At 39.2% G+C, this 16726-nt stretch overlaps 2 protein-coding genes across 6 annotated transcripts; one reads left to right on the top strand and one right to left on the bottom strand.

The window, feature by feature from the left end:
* The first annotated feature begins 467 nt into the window (after positions 1-467).
* On the top strand, positions 468-4684 carry LOC124305097 (odorant receptor 13a-like). Of its 3 annotated transcripts, XM_046764126.1 has the most exons (10): positions 468-620; positions 1473-1951; positions 2271-2432; positions 2512-2692; positions 3402-3545; positions 3623-3723; positions 3845-3944; positions 4059-4163; positions 4289-4444; positions 4544-4684. In XM_046764126.1, exons 2-10 carry the CDS (start codon positions 1710-1712, stop codon positions 4592-4594), a joined length of 1242 nt encoding a protein of 413 aa, XP_046620082.1. In that variant the 5' UTR covers positions 468-620; positions 1473-1709; the 3' UTR covers positions 4595-4684. The 3 variants fall into 3 exon arrangements, with proteins under 3 accessions (XP_046620082.1, XP_046620083.1, XP_046620084.1); XM_046764127.1 differs by lacking the exon at positions 1473-1951 and having other exon boundaries at positions 468-639; XM_046764128.1 differs by lacking the exons at positions 1473-1951; positions 2271-2432 and having other exon boundaries at positions 468-639.
* Positions 4649-16721, bottom strand: LOC124305096 (serine/threonine-protein kinase ATR-like). 3 transcript variants are annotated; one of them, XM_046764122.1, is made up of 39 exons: positions 16424-16721; positions 15957-16162; positions 15703-15873; positions 15430-15587; positions 15037-15186; positions 14742-14943; positions 14538-14659; positions 13860-14428; positions 13541-13705; positions 12982-13452; positions 12715-12898; positions 12289-12651; positions 12091-12213; positions 11770-12017; positions 11477-11698; positions 11146-11317; positions 10943-11069; positions 10691-10815; positions 10331-10491; positions 10021-10181; positions 9733-9926; positions 9554-9638; positions 9305-9450; positions 9120-9236; positions 8891-9030; positions 8591-8815; positions 8178-8438; positions 7814-8039; positions 7537-7721; positions 7266-7447; positions 7006-7178; positions 6766-6909; positions 6526-6683; positions 6220-6451; positions 5961-6099; positions 5762-5876; positions 5520-5673; positions 5182-5415; positions 4649-4985 (listed from the first exon to the last, which is right to left on the bottom strand). In XM_046764122.1, exons 1-39 carry the CDS (start codon positions 16465-16467, stop codon positions 4803-4805), a joined length of 7437 nt encoding a protein of 2478 aa, XP_046620078.1. In that variant the 5' UTR covers positions 16468-16721; the 3' UTR covers positions 4649-4802. The 3 variants fall into 3 exon arrangements, with proteins under 3 accessions (XP_046620078.1, XP_046620080.1, XP_046620079.1); XM_046764124.1 differs by having other exon boundaries at positions 12715-12892; XM_046764123.1 differs by having other exon boundaries at positions 15957-16159.
* Positions 16722-16726: the final 5 nt, after the last annotated feature.

Genomic DNA, 16726 nt, shown 5'->3' with positions numbered 1-16726 from the left:
CAGGATCAAAGGCATCCGTATATAATACGTTTGTTTTTCTGATTGAATGGGGAGATTAGGAGGGGAGAAGGTCCGAATATTATTCGACTTGTGAAAAGCAGAAAATGAGCAACGGCACGGGTCCGTAAATGCGTGCTAGAATTCGGCCCGGTTTCACTCTACCTACATTTGATCAGCTCGATGCTACTTAACTTACTAACCGGCTTCTATTCCGCCACGCGCTCTATACCCACCCCACATTTCATAATCATACTTCAAGCGATACACGTCAGAGAGAGATCTTCCAGATACCTCGGGGATAATTTTTGGTTCACTACTAAGAGTGCGTTCCGAAATTAGTTTCCAATGCTGTCGACAACCTTTTATCTCTTTTACGCTGCCGAGTTTGTGACTAGCTCTGTTTCTGTCCTAGGGAGTTTTTAGCGCTGTAGCTAATTTCGGAACGCACCCTGAATGTCGATCCTGAAGTTTGTTCGATCAGCATATACGCAATCGCACTACTTTATGCTGCTTTTTGCTTTGCAATTCAGAACCGTGTCCACAAGTGGCCATAAAAATGTGCCTTCACCTTTTTTCAACTATTACAACTCTTACTTTTGCACCTGATGATCACTAGATGGGTATAACGTGTACATTCGTGTAGGTGCATTACGGCACGTTACGGCTAACCACAATTTTCATTACGTACCTTACAATACTCACTTTCTCGTTAGTGGTTGTAACACTGCCATCTCAAAGCCACAATATTTATTACACCTATATTATTGTGCAATGTGCACCACTGTGATATTTTTTACAGTTTTAAAGGCTTACCCGATATTCCTCTAATCCGTTTTTTAGCTACACTTCAACAAGGCTAAAATTCCCCTAGGCTTACTTCACCGATTTTCCTAAGTCTGTAATACGTTGTAGTACATTAAAAACACTAAAGACTTAGTTTTTACGTGCTAATTCGACCGTTTAAGGGGATGAGAAACGAACCTCTAAGGTTTACCCCCCTCCCCCCAAAAAATAAGGAAATCTTAAAAAAAAATTCTTTTTGCAGATTAACTTCAGGGTTGATTTTTACCGTTTAAATGGCCAGATCAGCATGTATGAAAAAATGTGTATCTGATGTTTTTGACACTTTACAACACGTCGCAGAATTTTAAAAAATCGGTTAGGTAAACCTCGGGTACAACTGTCCTGGCAAGAAATTTGGCATTAAAATGTTAACAATTATTCGACGTTGATTGTACTCGATTTTCTAGAAGAGATGAAATTGGAAACCGTTTGAGTACACCTGCCAATCAAATATTTAAAAAGACTTGAACAGAAGTTTTACTTCCACCTGTATATTTTATGCTATAACTTATAATACGAGGAAAAAAGTTACAAAATTCTAACAGAAAGTAAGAAACTGCTAAAGTTATTATACACCACTTAATTATACTTGAAGTAACAGGGAATCGTTCGATTTTCGTATTATCTAGGAGTCGCGAATAAAGTTCCGCCGCCATTATATTTAACCGGGGAAAGGCGAAACTGCGGGATTACTCGCGATGAATATCTTATTAGCATAGGTGGAACATGTTTTCCAAGTTATATTAACAATTCAAGAGGTCGATCGAGCTCACAGACTACACTGAATATATACCTAATTAAATATGAAAATATAAAACCCCGTTTCGGATGGCCAAGGGAAAAGTGGCTCGAGGCATTTTTCCACGATGACTCGTTCTCGGATGACCATTGATACCATAGAAAAGACAAAGTCGAGTTTGATAAACGGTGAAACGATGGACGTAACTTCGTACGTTTCATTGAACCGCGTTATTCTGAAATTGACTGGCCTTCACCCAAAGAGCTTGCCGCGAACTTTGACAGTCGCTTTCTTCATGCTCCTTATCGTCGTCCCACAGATTCAACAAATTTATTACTCCAGTAACCTCAATATTATTTTGGAGACAAGGTTCGTCTGGCAATTGAGAGAAGACGGATCTACGTCTGAGTTTTGTATCGCGAATTGACAATCCATGAATAACTGTTCGAAAATTTTCATCATGTTGAAGTTAGTAACGTTATCGCAACGATTCATGCTGAAGCCAAACCGTTATTTCGCCATTTTGGAATTGTTTGAAATTCAGTAGAACGCAATAAAACAAAACACACTCTTATTTTCAAATCTTAGTTCCTTCAAAATCATTTAATTGTAACAGTAAGAAAGCAGTGTTTTTTCGCCAATGCTTCGTTACGATAACGTTACTAACTTCAACCTCGTAAATTTTCAGCTCCGTCTTATTGACCATAATACTCGCACTTTTGAAGATGATTGTTTGGACGTCGAGGAGAAGAGAGATAGATGATCTGATAACGTTCATGTTCGGTGAATACTGGAATATTGCCAAACAGAGGAGCGAGACAGGGGCATCATGCTTCCTCGGATATGCCTCGTAAATAAAGTCCTGCCCACAGGATGAATTCACCCCAGCCATTATTAATCCAAGATTTCTCGATTTTATCTGTATGCAGATTCGCCAAGAAATTCACAAGGTGTTATGGTTTTCTCGTTTTCAACGCCCTGCTTGTGTTTTATACCTCACCGTTGGTCCAGATTTACATCTTGGACACCGAGGACTCGTCGAATGGAACTCGGCCGCTTTTTTTCCCTGGTATTTATCCCGAGGGATGGACGGAGCCGCCATTTTACCAGGTAAATACGAGTTGTTGTTTTTTGATTTTTCATTTCCATTAACGCGTGAAATCTAGTCCGAATCAGTCGACGTGATCAATGGTTCAAAAGTTACAGCCACAAATAGAGAAATCCTGTTGTATTTTCTCAACTCTCAATCCTAAGATGTTTTTATTGTACTTTTCGAGCTCTTGGCGATCCATTAGTCGAAATATACTGCTAGAAAGTGATTCTACGATAGGAAATTTTTGGACCTCGAGTATTGAAAAAAAAAAATGAGGTTTCGCTTTGTCCCAAAACTTTCGCAGATTTTGAAAAATGCTAGAATGAATTTTTTCGATGCCATATCTCTACATCTAGGTATACATTACTCAACGCATCTCTGTCTGTCTGTCCGTATATTCGCCTATAACTCCAGAACAACTGGACCGATTTTGATTCTTTTTTTTTTTTTGGGATAACTACATAGTCTAGCCTGGTTTTAGGCTATAAATAAATGCAGCCAGATCAATAGTTTTGGAGTTACAACGATATTTGTAAACCAAGTCGGAATGGGATGACACACTTATGCTAAACTTTTACAGATAAACGAAAGTTATCTTTAAGAGTTTTCAAAATCTCGATGAGCTCTAGAAAAAAGTTCACGAGATCTCTAATAATTTTGCCGCAAGGAACATTTGAAAATATTCACACATTCAAAATATCTATCTTTGCTATCTTTACTCCGTAGCTAGCACTCTTGTCACAAGTTGTCGCAACGATTGCCTGCGCGACGGTTATTTTAGCGATCGACACCCTCATCGCGTCAACCCTTTTCCACACGAGCGGCCATTTCCGAATTCTGCAAATTAATCTCCAACGCCTTGGCGACGATGTAAGCAACGAAGAATAGCTCATTTGCTGCAATTATGCATATATTTCTACACGGTAGTTTTCCTTTTTCTTTTACAGACGATAGACATGATTGATAAGCGGAAGAACGCGGAATCTTTAACGATCACTGCGAGACAAAAACTGGCCACTTGTATCAAACACCATCAAATTATACTCAGGTAAGTTATTGATGAAGAAGGTAATGTGTGATTAGTCAGTACCCATAATTATGTAAGTATTCATAGAGGTCGTGCCAAGAGTCATAACTTCAGTTTCAAGAACCTAACATACCGAATTTAGATTCTCCAAGAATGTGGACCATTTGTTCAGCCCCATAATGCTGTGCCAGGTATTGGCCAGTAATTTAATCATATGCTTGGTTGGACTTCAAGTGACCTTGGTGAGTTTGCAACGAATGAGTGCTTCTCAATCGATAAACTAATCGGTTCAACACGTCACATACGTGAAAAGTAAATGTCGTTTTTTATTTTTCTTTGGTTTTTTTTTCATGCAGACGCCGACGGATCGAAGTAAAGGCGCGAAGTACTTTTCCTATTTGATGATGGCACTTTTTCAGCTGATACTATTTTGCTTCCCTGGTGACGGTTTGATAAGTCAAGTGAGTAACTAATTAGGATATCAATAGTGTTATAAATTATTGTTGTAGTCTGTTTGAAAATTGATTTGATAATTTATTCCAGACATTGTACCTTATATTTTTTATGAACACTTTTTAACACGCAGAGTTTAGCTGTCAGCGATGCGGCCTACGCGACAAAATGGTTCAAGCTTTCAAAAAGGTTGAAAACGGACGTGAGATTAATCATCCTCAGGGGCCAAAAACCGGCTAAAATTACCGCCGGTAAATTCAACGTTATGTGCCTGGAACACCTGGCCACGGTATGTGTAACAGGATTCTATTAATGTTGGGTAATTCTACAGTCTACTACTTTTCACACATGACTAATATGTTTTTACGTCGCGTTTCGATGCTTTCAGGTACTCAGCGCCTCGATGTCGTACTTTACGGTTTTAAGAAGTTTGAGTTGAACGATATTGACTTTAGCAGGCGAGGTTTGGTCATTGTAGAAATTACCGGAGAAGTTTTAAAAACGTAGCAATCACTTTTATTCCTATTAGTATAAAAGTATATTATTTACAATCTGATCCGAAGGATTTGACACATTGTAGTCAGAAACAAATAAGTAGTAAAACAGTTTTCTGACATTAAACAAAAACTCACCGTAGAGAAAAGTCCTTACAAATACGGACCCCATCCTACGTACATCTGGCAAAGATTGTCAACGCTAGTTGCTTCCAGTATCAAATGATTTGTTTGTCCCTCAACGCTAAGGTTTAATGCAATATTATCTGCTTTCTTTCCCTGCGATCTGAGCAGGCCCTTCAAACGCTGTTCAATGTTCTTTATGTTCTCCACAGCCTGCAATGACACAAAAATAATGAATACTGACCTTTTTTCTTGATGCGTGAAGATTTCGAATCATTAATTAAGGCATTCTTCTGTGGGCGACATGGTAGTACGGATCCTGATTATTGAGGTACAGAACACTGTCGGTAAGGAAGGCGTCGTCACAATGTCGAGACTTCATTGATTGACTTCCTAGTAAGAGGCTTACCTTTTCATTCGTTTTCTCTGCTGCATCTGGCTGGTTTTTATTCCAGCTGACCAAGGGATCGTAGACGAATGGAGTCAGGACGCTGACGAGAGTAGTGGCTTGCTCCCTGAGAACCCTCATTGTAGTTTGGCAGGCCCTTCTGAATGGGCCTTCATACTTCAGCGGTCCCATGGCCTCAACCATGTTATTTGTCAGCCGAAATGGAACTCTTTCTGGCCAGTCGAAAAATTCACCCTGAAAAGATAATGCGCGTTATTTGCGTGTATAACGTAAACGAGAAATTCTTCTCAACAGTAATGGAATAAGAGTCGATCTTGCTGAATACACGATTCACGTACCCTGTTGAATAGACAATTAAAATCAACGTGGACGCAGTCCCCGCATTTTGAGTCGAATAATATATTTTCTCCGTGACGATCTCCGAGACCCAATATGTATCCAACCATAGACATAACTGCCGTAGTCCTGATGTATGCTGTTCGGGCTTCGTACCTGGAAAAAGTGTGATAACTTTATCTGAAATAAAATGAATATAACAGCGATTTAAGAACAAATTTTCAATGATAAATTGATGAATTACCATCCGTATGGGTCAGGGAAAGTCAGGCGAAACCATTCTCCGAGAACGGGAGGATGTCGGGGTAAAAGAACGTCTAAAAACACTTTTCGCTTCTTTTCCAGAGAATCTCTGAGTTCTGAAATCAGAATAAAATTCGTTAGAAATTGATTAGTACTATAAAACTAATGGGAGATAGAAAATTTTCATATCTTTCACGTACGGCACATAACGTTCTTTAGCTCTCGAGCCGACATAGAGATTCCCCTTTCCTTGTAGAAGTCCAAAAGAATCGGGCGAAATCCGACCAGATTATGAACCCACTCTATCAGGCCGCATTCCTCGTTAAGCGGTACCACGCTCTGAAAATTGAAGTGTGCAAGTTTTGTGAAATAATTATTATTAGTATAATTTTAAGACGAATATTCCGAGCTTTTTAAGGATCGATTTGCCGAGTATTTTTACATTTCCAATCGACTTACGTATGTCCGAATGTACAGCCTTCTCTGACGAGATTCTGGATCTTTTTGCAAGTACTTGTTAACGATATCATTGAACTCCATGAGTCTAAAGTCTCGACGCAAGTCGTCTTTCGGTTTACACATAAATAGATACTGCTTCCCATCCGATCCTCGCAACGTTATCCTACGCGGTCTTTGGAGGGACTGCATCACCATCACTCTGTCTTCGATGCCAATGATGTGTGCCCATTGACTGAAGAGATTGAAACAAACATGTTCAATTGACGTACGAATTGGCAAGTTCCGAAGTATTTCTTCGATACTTACGTGGGAAACGGATTATGCGTTTCGATCGGTGTTACTTTTGAAGGTAAATGAAGCTGCCTGAATTTTGTTGTCGGTATCATGATCTGTCCAAAGTCCGAGGAAGCCAACAATCTTGGTAGATATTTGGATAATGCTGATACAGTGGTGAAAGCAGTCTTCTGCAAAATTGAAGAAAGAGTTCAAAATCCTGGTTCGTTTAAACCAGCTCATTGAATCTAGTTTATACTGTTCCAGACATACTTCCGGTATCGCCCTGTTGGATAACTCGATGAGGCGTTCCCAGAGTCTATTGAAATCCTGAATTAATTTTGTATGTCGCGAGACACGAAGGTCCGGATGATTGAAAATCTCTTGGCATCGTTTCTGCCTAACTGGATAAGAGGACTGCAGAAAGAAGGAATCGGTTACAGAATGGTTGAAGCAGTGAGGCATTGTTCACATTCAAGTGGCTCTAATATAACGATTCGGATAAATTCTTACCTTGAAAACTGAGGCCATCATCCACAAGCAATGCTGAGGATAAGCGGATATCAGTTTAACCAGTATGGAGCACAATGTGTTCTGTACTTCCCGACACGGATGGCATATGCGCGATACCAATTGGCTGAAAGCTGTGAGCCACATGAATGTGGGAAGCCTTTCAAGATACACCTCTGTGAAAAAGTTAACAACTTATTAATGCTAAGTTGGTGAGAGGTCGAAATCGTCGAACTTGAAGGATCTTGGATCGAAAAACTTACCAACAAGCTTGGTCATCTTCGCAAGAGCGTCTTCGCGAATTTTTGTCGAACCGTTTAATACCTGCAGACGAGAGGCAAAGTCCAACCAAATGGTAAGCAGTCGAGGCATGGACTGATGAATGTACTTGCAGCCATACTGCAGTGATTTTCCATAGTAGTTCATCATGTGGATTTGCAAGTCTCTGAATAATTTAAAACCATACGTTATAAAATTTGTACTGAGATTGCTGAAATCGTTAATATTAAAAGTTTCTACTCAGGACAAACTTACCTGCCCTTTATGTCTCTCTCCTCATCCGACATTCGGTCAACAATGCTTTCGTAATAACGAGCACAAGACAGCAAACTTTTTTCCCAAACACGCCAAACCTCTATGGCCTCCTTGTAGTTGCTGATGTTACCGTCAGTATCTACATTCAGAGTTTCGTCGTTGTATTTTGCGTAGAGCAGCTTAGCCTATACAAATAACACAGATGTCAGAGTAATCATATTTCACAGAAAACTTGTTTCATAGGAGAAAATTCGGAAAAAAGTATTGAAATGCAGACCCTTGCACACTGCCGTCTTTCCTCCACACAAGAATCAGGAGGCATCTGTTTGTAATGAGCAGAGGGTTGAAAACAGTTAGCGAAACACCGTTTTAACGTTGTAAAAGCTTCTTCTTGACAGCCCTTTTGCCAGTACAATTGAGCCTGTTCTATGTACAATTCTTGAGGTGGACAACTGTCGCTGGCAGAAAGTATGTACATGTAGGCCTGCTGGTACAATCTTGACCTGAAAATAAAAATTTATGGAAGTGTAATGAAATTCTGTTAAGATTTTCAATTGAAATTTTCGAAAATCTTAAATGGATTATGAAAATTTGCAGAAGAGATATAAATATTAAATCGTTAATCACATGATGCAGCTCACTTTCTTGCGATCTTGGCACTTTTTAACCATATTTTTCCAATTTCTTGTTTCAGAATTGAATTTTCAGTTTCAGTAGTCTGTCTTTGTAACTGTACAGCCAGGTCAAGGGTTGCTCTTCGCATGCTAAGGACGGATTCGACTCCCCTAGAAGCTCTGACCAGCTGCCCGCGCATTTCCCATTCGTCAAATATATTCGGCAGCTGTTCAGGATTAATCAACATTATGGCCGCGGCCTTTTCAAACTCGTTCAAAATATGTAGCCTATAACAAAAGAATTACTTTATTGATTTACGAGTCGCGGAAAGTTTTGCTTCAAGCGGCCCATAAGCTGTATGCTTCTATGTGACTCGATCTTCGTTGTTAAAAGCCAACAATATCATACAGTTTATTGTAACTCTGAATCACAAACTTACTTCATTATCTGAGGATAGCTTTGTTGATATGTTCCTTGTCTCGAGGCTGCTCCCAACATGGAAACGAGTCTTTTTTTTATCGAACTGAGATCGGGTGGTAATCCAGCGATAAGTCCGTCCAGAAGAGACTTTTTCGCCGTATTTTTCGCCATATCATCCAGCTGGGAAAAATCAGCAAGACGCCAGAACATCTCATCATCTACAATCAGTGGCTGCAATTCGGGTCTGAAACAGGCGATAGATATGAGAACTGAAAACAGAAAGATTCAATAGTCGTCAGGGCTAAAGACAGCAACTTACCTGTTGTTAAGAATCCCCTCGGTGATGTTTGTCGCTGTAAAAGGGTGATCAAGACCGAGATAACACTGTACCATCCCTTGCAAATATTTAGGTTTGACATTTTTTCCTTGGGCAAGTCTTTCGTAACATGTTGCAGCATCCTGTCAGTGTGTAGAAAAAAAATGTGGTCACTTCTTTGCTGGGGATACACAAGGTGAACCGATGATTGCTTTCTCATATTTTACTGTACCTGCAATTGTCCACTGACTTCGTGGGCCAGTACCAGCTGCTGAAGCGTAGGAACCTCATCCTGAGTAGCCAAAATGCCTGAGACGCCATCAGGTTCTTCGAGCTGGGCGTATATTTTCTATAAAAAAGATGGGCTGTAATTTTAAGAAATTTTGTCAGATGATTTACGACCCTTTGTACACTTACCGCTAGTAAACCCGTTTCCATTGACTCGGCAAGGCCTTGATTACTAGATGCCATGTGATCCTCCAAGTACATCAGCGATCGATGGTATTCCTGGGTTTGATAACAACCCTGAGCCAGAGCCAGGCTATTGAACGTTTTGCAAAAGCCTGTGGAATTACGAAGCAAGGAGTAAAAATCGTTTCCTTTTTTTTTCAGTTTAGTTTCAACGGGTCGTAAAAATTATAAAAACCAAGTTTATGTAATTCTTACGTTTTATGGAATGATACTTTTCATCGCGGATTGATCTTCTCTCTCTCAGCCATCTCTGCAAGTGATCCAAAATTGAGAAGACAACCTGTTTGAACGTAGCGAACAGTTAGTGGATTTTATACTCCAGATGAATAATTTCGGTCATAAATTTTATATTAGACAGTTCTGTAAGTTTTTACTTGAGAGCAGTGAATCCTTTTATCCTCATCAGAAATTCTCGTACTATTACTTGCAGACTCTGACTGATAGCGAAGGGGACGTCTGTCGACTAGATTTTTGTCGACGCTTGTCTGTTCGATAACGTTTATCACAGCCAACATCTCATCCCCAATCTTATTGCACTCATCTGGATTTCCGTTCGCCACTATATGGGCTATGAATGAGAACACAATTTTGATATTTACACTAATTGTAAGCGTAGAATGCTCGATAGCAAAGGAAATGCAATTTATGCATGTATCACTCACACACCACATACGGGATGAATAATATCAATGATTTTACATCCCGTCTAAACGCAGGCCTGCAAGCTGCTATTAAATTTTTTAAAGCAGAGTCGTGCACACTGTCGGACATACTGCATATCCAGTTATAGGACCACTTGTTGAACGTCGAACCCTCTTCGGATCTGAAGATCGAAAATAAAATATGCACAACTGAAACGTGGTTGTATATAGTAGCAAATTAATTTTTAAACAAGTAGCGAGGTTTCGTTTCAAGATTTAAAGGACGTTAAAATCTGTAAGAAATGAAAAGAAGTAAGGTAGAGAAACACACCCGTAGATAGGATGCGGATATTCGTTGTCGTCTTTGATCGTAGTAATCTTGTAATGAGAATTCAGAAAGGGATGAATCATTTGTTGTACAGTATTCGGAAACTGCTCCCAGCAGTGGCGGTTGGTCCCTTCTGGGGATATGCTGTAGGTTTTGAGGATTTCCTGAAATTATCATACTCAATCAAGTTCAAATGTTAACATTACAACTATTCTTTAACGTAAAGTGTTCCTAAGTAGACTTTAACACCACTTTAGTGCGTTCAGTTTATCCCAAAAGCGAAATTTTAGACATGACTTTATTACCTACATGTATTCAAACGGACGGACAAAAATACGTGAAGATATTGTTTTTGTGGCATACCTGTATAGCAAGAGCGAAGCAGCCCATGCTTTGAGTATTTTTTTGAGACTGAAAGGCTCGGACGAGATAGGTAAGAGCAAGACAGGCGAATTCCTCGTTAGTTTCGAAGATGAACTTGGGTTCGTCTGGAAGGAATTAAACCTGAGGTTAATAACTCGATGCTCATGAGTCGATAGGTGTTAGAAAAGTGATTTTGATTCTGAACTAGTAGAACCAAGTACTTTGATAATCCATATTCTATATTCACGTTACCTTTTGCTTGGATCCTGCGGGGTAAAAGACTCGGTTCTACCGCACCTAATTCTCCGAGACATTCCCCTGAAGCCAATCGAACATTTTCATCCTTGTCCCTGCACCCATTCAACAGAGTGTCAAGTAGCTGTGAGGTGGAAGATTGTCAGCCGTTAAAAATGTTCCAAAATATTATCCAATAATTAAAAAAAACCCAAACTTACTTCAACAATTAATGGATCAACGACATTCCCACTAAGAATCATATCGTTCAAATGACTGCGAGAGTCTGCGAGAAACTTCTTCAAATATATGAGAGCTTTGTACCGTATTTCGTGTGTCTCATGCACCGTGCGCTTCAACCACATACTCAAATTATCTTCAAAGTTGTTAGGCCTGGAAAAAAAAAATTTTAGCAATCAAATTTGGCAAAGCTTCCATTCTTCAATTTGTCGTTAATGAATTTTATACAAATCAGGCACAAATCCTGCAGCTGATCAACCAATCATTGAAAAAAAAGGATAGATACTAGAAATTTTTTATGGCTCAGATTACCGAGTTGAAGCTATATGTTGTTTGACAACAGCAGCTATTTTTTCAGGTACTTTTAAATCATCGATGAAAAACAGCTCGGGTATGTAATCAGCGACTTCTCTGTTCCGCTTGATCACAAGGTACTCCATCATGGCACTGGTTTCATCAGGTCGACGTTCGAGAAGCGTTGCCAATGATATGAAGATAGTCGGAATCAAGGGCCCCAGATCTCCTACGGCAATACTGCAATGAGAAGTGTGCTATTCAAGGTAGAACAAGAATTTCGCTAGCTGCAAAAATGGCGAAGAGCTCACTTGTGCAAGAAAGAGTCCCAGGCGTCGCAAACTAGTTCCTGAAATCCAGGCCTGTTGAAACTCAGCGAAGTTCGTAAAGTGCCGAGCAGCTTGAATCGCAACGGAGTCAAGTGCCTCTCTCCCATAAACTGCATCAAAACAGCTAATGATCCTAGGGCTAGTTTCTGTACAGTTTCGTCCGACCTAGAGCTCAGATTACTGTCCAGATTGACGAGGACCCCATGAAGTCTTGGCTTTAGATAAGCTGCCTTAATTTGGAATTAAAAATGTTAAAGTTTCCAGGATCGGTCTAATTACTGGGCAGAAGATGCGGTGACTTACGACGTTTTCTCTGGAGTCGAACTTTCCTTCATACTCCATGTCGAATTGAGAAAGCACCTCGAGATGTTTGATAACGTCGACGATACGGGTATGAAAATGCAACATTAGTTCACTAAATATTCCCTGTTTGCGGAGAATACAAAGTGTAATACAACACTGACGATGAAAATGTAACATAAGCGAAAAATAATAAATTACCATGAAAGATCTGCTCATAAGATCGCTTATGCTGGTGTTGGTGATGCTTTCTATCAACAGAAGGCACTTTTGTCCCGTAGTTTCATTTTCATTGATCAAAACGTGAGGACAGATGTACTGAAAATACTCTATGAACATGTCCTTCTCGTTCATCGTTATGAGCTCAGCCATGTCGCTGCACAAGCATCTAACTTGAGGAAACTTGATTATCCAGGGAAGCAGAGTGCAGATAGCATAGTTTCCATCCTTGTGTAAAAGCTGACGAGAGCCTTGATACCCTACGCATTTAGCAGCTCTGTGCAAGGATGTGGCCAAGTTGTAGGAATGATTGATGCAGTTGCGTACCGCCATTTCGATCATTAGCTGTAAAATAACACCGTCATTGCATGTATTCGGCGATTAAAGATATGAATCTGTATTTCTTACATCTAGAAATCCTCTTTTGTAGCGATGGTACAATAACTTTGGTGTAGTTTCGTGGCACGCAGCAATTTCCTGGAAAGCTGTGACCGCTGTTGATATTACTATGGAGTTTGAATTGGTGTGAAGAATCGTTATCAAAAACATTTTGAGCAGAGATTCCTCCATCCGGTACAGGTGCTCTCTGAAACTTGGTGTTTTTTATGAAAATACCACTATTCGATAAGAAACTTTTATTGCTTTTTCACCTCATGATAAATATCAAGTAGATACCTGGCCACTTTCTGAGCAGTTTCGATTATCGTGAGATGTAAATCGAGATTTGGAGATGCAAAAACACTTTCCAGAACTTCCGTAAAAACCTGCATAATCAGCGTTTCAAACTCTTTCAAATCTGGGGAAGTGCATTTCGATTCCCCTTGAAGTTTTATCATGTTTTGTATAACGCAGACAATCGCTTTGCCAACGTTTTCACGCAATTTTTTACTATCGTCTCTGATGTACGGTAGCCATATTCTCGCTGTTGTACTGCTATTGAAGAATTTAGTGTGATTAGAGAAAGACAGAAAATTGCGAGACATTAGCAAACGTTGATTCGTCGATAGGGTAGCGAAGAGTTTAAACTGCGATATCAAAAATCGCTCTACTTCAAATGGGACGCAGACTGCACTCTGTATTTCCCCAGCAAGAATCTTGTCACAATCGGCACATTTTATCACCCATTCAGTCGAGCGATCAACCTCTCTGAAATTAAATATTTTATCAAGTAATCGAATGCAACAGAACTTTTGGAACGTTGAACATATTTGTAAAATATGAACATAGCAAATACCTAGCCATCACTGCTCGCCCGGAAAGCAAACAAACTATTCCTCCCATACATTCGACTATGGCTAAACGCAATTCTTCTTTAGCCGAAGCTGTAGCTAGATTCATTATTTCCACTACAGAGGTGACAGAGTAAGATTTACCTTCCCCAATGGCAAACTTCAGATTTCTGAAAGTAATTCTCGTGTTTTTAGTACTGCAGAATGAAAAAATACATGAATAAGTAAATTTGAGAAGGGATTCTATTCTGGCCATGATCTTTCCTTGAATTATTTGAGCAGAATCGTTCTGCAAATCATTTTTTATAGTACTGAGCTACTTACCGAATACCAGCAACGGCCAGCTCAACGTAGTCGGAAGTGACGCAGCTTTTGATGAGCGGAAGACGTTTTTCGAAATTTCCGAATTGGCAAAGAGTATCCAAGGATTTAATTTTCATCGTAACATCCAAGGATTTCGCAGCGGTGACAATTTGCTGTCGAATGTTCACAAATGACTGTCCAATATGTGGCAGGGATTCTAAGAGAACTTCGTGTAACTCTACATTTTTTACTTCTCTGTGCCTGCAGAGCTGATTTATATTCTCAAAAATTAAAGTTGGGTTTACACTGAATTTAGCACGCAGTTCGTTTATGAAAACTAGAGCTATGCTTTCAGACTCTTTTCCATAAAATGAAACATCAATATTGGCCTGAGCAATCTGGAAGTCTAGCCAGCTCGAACATTTCAGGATCTCTAAAGTGAAGTGGAATTCTTTACGTTGTAACTTATCAGCAAAAATCTTTCCCAAGATACTCCACGTCTCGCTAGTTAGTAATGAATTCTGTTTAAGCTTTGACATAGAACATTCAATGTCATTTAACACTAGGTGTTGCATTATCTCGAGAAAACCCTTTAAAAAACAAAAATAATATCAATTATTCAGTGTGCCTGTTTATGATGCCTTCTGTAATTTCGAGACATTAATAATAAGCGGTTTTATTTAGAAAAAAAATGCTTACCGTCCAATTCTTAAGATAAATAGAACACCTGGTTATTTCGTCAGGAGTACATGAGGTTGGATTGTCCATTAAATAACGTGTGATTTTGGCGCACGCTGCATCTCTCAAAGGCTCAGAACTTACTGTAATTGAACGTTTAATTCATGACTGTTCTTCAGTTAGTATATTCGATCTTATTTAATTACAAATTGCTTTTAAACTTACCATCAAAATTATTGCAGATTGTCAAATCAATGACATCATAACAAAGGCTGGTAGCAGTTGGAGAAGTTCCCATCTCGCTGACAAAATTCGTCAAAATTTCCACCCATTCTGCATCCGTGCCTGCCGATAGTACACCGAGACTTTTCCAGCTAGGAACAAGCTTGACCATCTCTGTAGTCCGAACTATGATTGGGTATTTTTCCTTAATGATGAAAAAAAGAAAAATATGATTGTAGAGAAAATATGCTACGAATATGGACACGATATTGAAAAATCCTTGTGTTTTTATCGACACCTTTGGCCCAATTAGCGATCTTTGCATCATCTGCGTCGCAATTTTTAGTGCAAGGAATTTTACATCTGGTGAAGAATCAACGATCATTTTGAGACACACATCCCATAACCTTGACTGGTTCCATTGTGTAACACCAATGTTTAAAATGATCTGCAAAGATCAAACGATGGATAAAATGGGATCAGCAATGTGATTGAAAGTCGAAAAAATACATATCATAATTAAGATGCGACATGAAATTTTTTTTCTATATAGATATCGACGAATTAATTCTACTATTGTTTCAATTAGTTCATTGAACAACTCTTATATACAGACTTGTTATTCGTTCTACTATTATGACTTGCTATGGTTGTCACCCATCAAGTTGAACCATCAATCCCTTAACGTTACCTTTGATATAAAAATCTGTAGAGAATGAAGCCTTTTCTCAGGTACCCTGAGCGGCAAGGAAACGAGATCTAAGTAACCTATAACACCAGACTCAGCCTGGAATCTGACTATTTCCATCTGATCTCCAGGCTTACAGTTTGCTTCAAATTTTACAATATCTGTAAACATAAGGACCTGAGGTTATTATATCACATAGTTCATCTCTTCCTTGCTATTCAAACCATGCTATTAGCCAACGGTTAAAAAACAGATTCAAAACTCTTTTAGACACACCTTCCAAAACATCCAGTAGCTCTGAAGATATTCGATTAAAATTCGGCGGGTAATGTGTAGCCAATATGCGCAGCATACAAGCTTGTACTTCCAAACTGCTGGAGTGTACTTCTGTACCAAACGGTGCACCCGATATGTAGAACATCGTTCCGAAAAGCCAAACTGTAAATTCTGTAATAAAATAGGATTCTTCGCATCACACTAACACTTTTATAAATTTTTATTTGTTGGCATCGATAAGCTCCTATATCTACCTGTATACTGTCTCTCAAGATTTTTGTAATTCTCTCCTACCGCCTGCGGGGGAACCAAAACATTTGTCAGGTTGGCAGACCCCTTAAGAATGGAACCCAAAATGACACGAATTGTTCGTTCCGCCGTGTCGTTTTGTAAGTCCGACAATATAGCGACCAAAGGGTTGTTTATCACTCTCCATACTGTTTCTGCAGTCGCTACGCTGCTGTTGATAGATGAACCATAATAACAAATATATTGTTTCGATGATAAGAGTACAAGAGGATGAATTTACATCTGCTCATGTTCGAATTTACCGGTGTTCAAATAATGTTATATATAAGAATTGAAGGGGTTATAACAATAAAATTAAAAAATACACAATTACAAATAAAAACACGTCTGTGATGTACGAATTTGCCGGTGTCCAAATAATTCAATACAAGTATTGGGTTAATTAATAAGAGGTTAGAATATCAAGACTTACCTGTTACTTGAATTTGATAATTCGGCAGTAGAATCGCTGCTCATGATTTTTATTTAGGTTTATTTTCCTTGCGAACTACGAAAGACTTCGTATTGATGATACGAGATAGGAGGTTGGAATATTGTTTGGACTCGCATCAGCGAAGAATTTGCGTGACACATGCGGTATTTTGTTCAACTGAAAAGAGCACATATTGCCACCTTCATAACTAAAGCCAAAAATTGCCAAAATTCTTGCTATCACAGAATTTACACCCGTATTCATCAAACTCCACAAGCGGTTGCAGAGCGAATTCGCGACTGA

The sequence above is a fragment of the Neodiprion virginianus genome, chromosome 5 (assembly GCF_021901495.1).
Source record: "Neodiprion virginianus isolate iyNeoVirg1 chromosome 5, iyNeoVirg1.1, whole genome shotgun sequence".
In the NCBI taxonomy this organism is placed as follows: Eukaryota; Metazoa; Arthropoda; class Insecta; order Hymenoptera; family Diprionidae; genus Neodiprion; species Neodiprion virginianus.
The sequence above is the reverse complement of the archived record's forward strand: the minus strand, read 5'-3'. Positions and strand labels throughout refer to the sequence as shown.

Excerpts from the sequence above, each read along its gene's own strand:
- LOC124305097 (XM_046764126.1), top strand. The coding sequence starts at position 1,710 with ATGACTCGTTCTCGGATGACCATTGATACCATAGAAAAGACAAAGTCG. Across the intron at positions 2,433-2,511 it reads TGCTTCCTCGGATATGCCTC|ATTCGCCAAGAAATTCACAA; the intron begins GTAAATAAAGTC and ends ATCTGTATGCAG. Across the intron at positions 4,164-4,288 it reads GTGACGGTTTGATAAGTCAA|AGTTTAGCTGTCAGCGATGC; the intron begins GTGAGTAACTAA and ends TTTAACACGCAG.
- LOC124305096 (XM_046764122.1), bottom strand. The coding sequence starts at position 16,467 with ATGAGCAGCGATTCTACTGCCGAATTATCAAATTCAAGTAACAG. Across the intron at positions 12,652-12,714 it reads ACAAAAGAGGATTTCTAGAT|CTAATGATCGAAATGGCGGT; the intron begins GTAAGAAATACA and ends GTTATTTTACAG. Across the intron at positions 8,439-8,590 it reads AGCTATCCTCAGATAATGAA|GCTACATATTTTGAACGAGT; the intron begins GTAAGTTTGTGA and ends CTTTTGTTATAG.